This window comes from Pelophylax lessonae, assembly GCF_965119305.1.
Source record: "Pelophylax lessonae genome assembly, chromosome: 13".
In the NCBI taxonomy this organism is placed as follows: Eukaryota; Metazoa; Chordata; class Amphibia; order Anura; family Ranidae; genus Pelophylax; species Pelophylax lessonae.
In genome coordinates this window covers 171119864-171125863 of record NC_138780.1, presented here as the reverse complement: position 1 = coordinate 171125863, position 6000 = coordinate 171119864, and the positions used below count along the sequence as shown (strand labels likewise).

General features: G+C 40.5%; 1 protein-coding gene across 1 annotated transcript in view; it reads left to right on the top strand.

Moving 5' to 3' along the window:
- Positions 1 to 6000, top strand: part of LOC309569226 (cholesterol 24-hydroxylase-like) — a 49414-nt gene that overhangs the window by 17868 nt on the left and 25546 nt on the right. The window contains exons 4-5 of the mRNA XM_082274979.1: positions 2342 to 2412; positions 5284 to 5370. Of these exons, the coding sequence (XP_082131105.1) occupies positions 2342 to 2412; positions 5284 to 5370 (158 nt within the window). The remainder of the gene's footprint in view (positions 1 to 2341; positions 2413 to 5283; positions 5371 to 6000) is intronic.

Sequence of the window (6000 nt, the reverse complement as noted above, 5' to 3'; positions counted from 1 at the left end):
ATTACTACAGTAATCAGTGATATACATATGCACTGTTACTGTAAAAATGACACTGGCAGGGAAGGGGTTAATTTTTATTGGCGATCAAGGGGTTAATGTATGCCTGGTGCTTACTAACTTGTGTGGGGGGAGGTGACTGAGTGACACAGGGACAGATCGCAGGTTCAGCTTTGCTGAACCCTGCAATCTGACCCTGTCTGTCACTTAGGAGATCCGCCCGCTTTGTTTACACAAGCGGACGGATCTCCAGACTCGATTCCCCGACGATCGGGGAAGAGCAGCGGCATCACCGCCGCTCCTCCCCTGGCCCGACTCCCGCTGTGACTGAATACAGCGGGAGCGAGCCTCCGACGGCACGGGCGCGCCGCCCACAAGGGGAGGTGTCCAGCGACGTATTTAGACGCTGGACGATAACTAACCACTTTGCCGCAGTACAGTCAATGTGACTAGTCGGCAAGTGGTTAAACATCACATTAGACAGTATATAAAGCATCCATTTATCATATACATAACAGTAATTGCATATATAGTAAAAGAAAACAGCACTGTATTTCCAACTTTTGATCACAGGCAAAGAACAAAATAATTTGATACAACTTGTCTAGGAGTAATACTTTATCCAACCTTTCTGTACAAGATTAAGATAGGAGAGTTATGAACAATCCACAAATTTGATTACTAGCTTAATTGCTAGTCGGTATGGCATTTTTCGAGCTCACCCATATATTCCAAACTTTGTGGACCCTATGGGGGCATCCTCTAGCCTCATATGTTAATTTATATAATGGGATGGCCTGATTGACAAGAGTAAGCCTAAAGGCTACAGTAGGGGGAGCCGTGCACTTCCAGTGTATGGTAATAGATTTCTTAGCATAGAACAATACCAGACGTATAAGTAGCTGCGTGTTTTTGGGAAGAGATTCATCATCAATATATCCAAAAAGACAATGTAAAGGGTTACAAATATTGGGTATCTGGACTACAGAGCTAATAAAGGCGGTGACCTCCGATCAGAACGCTCTAATGGGTTGACATTCCCAGATTGGAGTTAATTGGCTATAGCAGCCTTTTATTAACCAAAACATAAATCACAAATAATAACAATAAATAACATAACATGAACACAGTGCATAAAGAAAATGGAGCCACAAGGTCCTAATAGGCATCAAAACCAAAGGACAGTACCTGTGTGTCACTTCTCAGGCCTCCAGCCACAAAACCACCAGCTCAGAGACAACCAGCAGATACACATCCCACCACCAGGGAGCCGTACCTCAGACGGGTCCCTACAACGCACCTATTTGAGCCCATATTAACGTAAAAGGACCTTACACCCTGCCAAACTCCATACCCGGCTTCTCACCACTTCAGATACCCAACACGGCATATCAACCACCAAATCTAGGGCGGAAGGGTGGGAAGCTGTTCCTTGCTGTCTGCCCTCCAACTGAAGACCACCCTCTTTGTTAGCTCAATCCTTCCTACCAAAATCCTCCCTTCCCGAACTTTTCCCCAATCCGATTAATTCTCTTTACCTAAATATATTACAACCTTAACTTTCTTGACCCCTCCTATGTCCAAGCCCCTTTAATCTTTGCCATGCTGGCCCTTCGTCTATTGTTTTACTTATTTAACTCCGGGCCTTTCTTTATCGAAAATTTTACTGGGGTGCGTGGTGTATCCTTTTTTTTATTTAATGGCTTACAGTATTTAGCTTGTTTATTGGCTACTAGTCAGAGTTGTATAAAGTACTCGAAACCCATACTTGAGTAAAAGTACAAGTGCTCGATCAAAAAGTGACTTGAGTAGAAGTACTAAAGTATTCAACATTTTTTGTACTTAAGTATTGCAAGTAGTTTTTTTTTAATTTTGCTACTCAAGTACTGAAAGTAAAAGTACAAGTACTGTGTTATGTAGTTATTAAAGAAAGAAGTCAAAAGTTTGAACATCATATTGTTTTTTATTATTTCAAATGCAGCTTTTATTTATACATACAGTAGCTTTTATTTTCGTATGCGCTGATAATACACATGTTTTGAGCTTCATGAAACCTGCCATCTACTGTTATGGCAGTGGTAATTTTTATAATTGTAACGAGTAACTATGCAGCACAAAAAAAAAAAATATCGGAGTAGAAGTATTGAAATCATCGAAAAAATGTAGTGAAGTAAAAGTGGAAGTAGGAGAAAAAAATTCTACTCTAGGAAAGTACAGATACCGCCTTTCGGTACTTAAGTACAGTAGTGAAGTAGTTCTACTTAGTTACTATACATCTCTGCTACTAGTTTATAGCAAGTGTGATTGTAGTGATTGAAAGACTGCATTTTCATTTTATTTACAGGAAATTCTTATGTCTTCCAAGTACAAGAAGGACACGGAATATAACCGTGCGTGTTATCTGTTCGGTGAAAGGTATGTCTGGCTACACAGTTAAGCCTTAAACATACAATGATTGTTTAATCTCAGCTTGTAAACACTATCCTAATGGGAATCAGCAAGCATTTGACAAGCTTCAGGCAGCTTTACTGAAAATCTCCTCTCTATTAACTCTTTTGGTCCCATTTGAATACAGAACCTAAAGCCCCACTCTAGGCTGCTGTTAAGTTTAACGATGCAATTGGGATCTCCCTTGTACTGCATGCATTAAAGTGGAAGTCTGGACTAAATTTATCTAAGCTTAAAGTGGTTGTAAACTCTTACATATACCTAGTGAAGTGACAGTCCTCAAGTCACACAAACGTCCTTCATAAGTTGTACCTGTTTATCAGCAGTCTTCTCTTCTCTACATCGGTTCAACGTCAAACATTTATAAAGCTTTTCTGAGCTGTCAGAAAGCAGAGAGATGGTTGGAGGGAAAAGAGATCCCCCCTTCACACAGCACACAGGAACAGAGCTGAGGCTGTCAATCACAGGCTGTGTGCTGGAGCTCCCCCCCTTCACCTTTTTTCTCTTTGTGTCAGGAAAATTTGTCAGTGGTTCATGCTGAAAGCAGAGGAATGGAGCAGCAGACAGAAATGACACCAGTCTTAACTGACACCAGAACACAATATAGAGAGATATGCTTTGTTCATATTTCATGTCTGAGGTTTACAACCACTTTAAATCTGCTCCCACTCCCAAGAAAGATGCATATGTGTAGAGTGCCTTCAAGGATGGCTCTCTTCCATAAAGGGCAGATTTGAGGAGTGCACGACTAATAGTTGTCCTGTGGACAGATTCTCCCACCTGAGCAGTGGATCTCTGCAGCTCCTCCAGAGTTCCCATGGGCCTCTTGGCTGCTTCTCTGATGAATGCTCACCTTGCCCGGCCGGTCAGTTTAGGTGGACGGCCATGTCTTGGTAGGTTTGTAGTTGTGCCATACTCTTTCCATTTTCAGAGGATGGAGTGAACAGCGCTCCAAGAAATGTTCAAAGTTGGGTGTTTTTTTTTTTATAACCTAACCCTAAAACAGAGAACGGAACCTATAGATATAATCCGAAATATATCAAAAGGCATTTTTGTAATATTGACTTCCCATCCAGAGTTTCCATGTGGCATCAGACAACTTACGTGAAGAGTTTTTATTGGAGTACATTTTTTCATATGAGAATTGCAGATTAATCAGGTTTATGGTTTCAGAAGGGTTGGGTGCCAAGTTTGTTTCCAGTGTCTAGCTATCACTGTTTTTGCGGCCACTAGTGAGTGGATGTTCTTTGGTTGTATGGGAATTTTTCTATTCCTATATGAAGTATAGCTAAGGCAGGTTCAGGTGTCTTCAGGATTCCTGTGACTTTAGAAATAATAGAGATTTTCTTTCAGTAGCTGGTGAGGACCAAAATATATGGGTAAGGTTCCCAGTTTGACCGCATTCTCTCCAACAAAGGTGTGATTGGGATTTGGTGAATTTGGATAGTTGATATGGTGTTAGATACCATCGGGAGAGTTTTTGTGATTGTTCCCAATGTAAAATGCAATTGGATAGGGAATAGTTGCATCGAATGGCAGTTTTCTATTGAGTGTCAGAGAAGGTATTGTGGAGATCGTGTTGAGTTATTTTGAGGGGACAGCAAATTTACACTGTAAGGCCTCTTTCACACGGCCGCTCCGTTTTTTTTGTCCGCTGCGGCACTTTTTTTTTTTTTTTACGGACACGGATGACACTTGTGTCATCCGGTCCGTATGTCCGCATATCATCCCATCCGTTTGCGGATGATATACGGACATAATGTTAGTCTATGGGGATTGCGGATGTCAGCGGATGACACCGCTGACATCCGATTTAGCATCAGTTCCGTTTTTTTAACGGAGGAAAAATAAGGTTCTGTTCCGTTCCAAAAAATGGAACAGAACTGAAAGGACACAAATCGGATGTCAGCGGATAGTCATCCGCTAACATCCGCAATCCCATTGACAAGCATTATGTCCGTATATCACCCGCAAACGGATGGGGTGATATACGGACATACGGAGTGGCCGTGTGAAAGAGGCCTTATACAAGCTGTACACTCACTACTTTACATTGTAGCAGAGTTTCATTTCTTCAGTGTTGATACATAAGAAGATATGATAAAATATTTACAAAAATGTGAGGGGTGTACTCACTTTTGTTAGATACTGTAGGTAGACCCTATTTACTAATTAGGTGACTTCTGAAGGCAATTGGTTCCACTAGATTTTAGTTAGGGGTATCCGAGTAAAAGGGGCTGAATACAAATGCACGCTACACTTTTCAGATATTTATTTGTAAAGAATTTCGAAAATCATTTATCATTTTCCTTCCACTTTGCAATTATGTGCCACTTTGTGTTGGTTTATCACATAAAATCCCAAAATACATGCATGTTTTTGGTTGTAACATGACAAAATTCGGAAAATTTCAAGGGGTTTGAATACTTTTTTAAGGCACTGTACCTAATCTAAGGTCGCTCCAGTCCGGACTCATCATTTTTACAGGTCCTTGCATTACTATGTGTTATAAAAAATGAGCCAATGCATCTGGTGTGAGTGGACCCTCACCATTATTTGTTTTTGGATTCTCTATGGCCTACATGACCATTGGTGTAGTAAGTTTGTCTTGACCCCAAATATTTTGGCTAAAAAAAGTCTCTCTATGTTCAAAATTTAAGGGATATAAAAATGTGTCCATGTTGATTCCCCCCCTTCCTGTGCAGACCCAAGGATTTAGTTCTTCTCTTTCATGACATAGATACATACCCTACCAGTATGCTGTTCTACCTCCTGTCAGCACAAACTTTTTCATCTATCCAGCCTAGTACTTATATTCTGTGTTTGCCTTGTTTCCAGGTTTATGGGAAATGGCCTTGTGACAGAGCAAGACAACCAGCGCTGGGAAAGGCAGAGGCAGCTCCTGGAACCAGCGTTCAGTGAAAAGTAATAGAAGCCTTCAAGACCTACAGAACTTTCTTAGCCGTCTAGTCATTGTACTTGGTATACCACCCATCTAAAACACACATATAAATACCAGTGGGAATTGGGTGGAGAGTAAAAATCTATCAGCAAAATACCGGCACCATACCCTAAAAATATACCAAGTCTGACAGGGGGAAACCCTGCAGACAAGGAAAATGGCGATTTTAGTGTGCCCAAAAATATAAAAGGAAAAACGAATCATAAAAAAAATACAAATTTTATTCAAAACAGGATAGTAAAATCAACACATAAAAATATAGCATATAGAAGGTGTATCCCATAACACAACACATTCTACAGTACGGTAGATCGACGTGTTTTGCCCACAATCTGGACTTCCTCAGGATCCTGATGCGTGATAGACTTTTCAAAAAATATACAACCCAGATAAAAACACAAAACTATATATCATGAGTCAAGCAGCGAAATCTAGAATAATGAGCTGGAAAATGACTGATTGGTCTAAGCAAGCAAGAGGAATATAAAATCCCCTACAGAAAGTATTTACCCAACCAGGGATGAATGCAGTCAAATATTGAATACAGATAAACCCAAACCTCAAAAAATATATATCTTTCATACACAACCTAG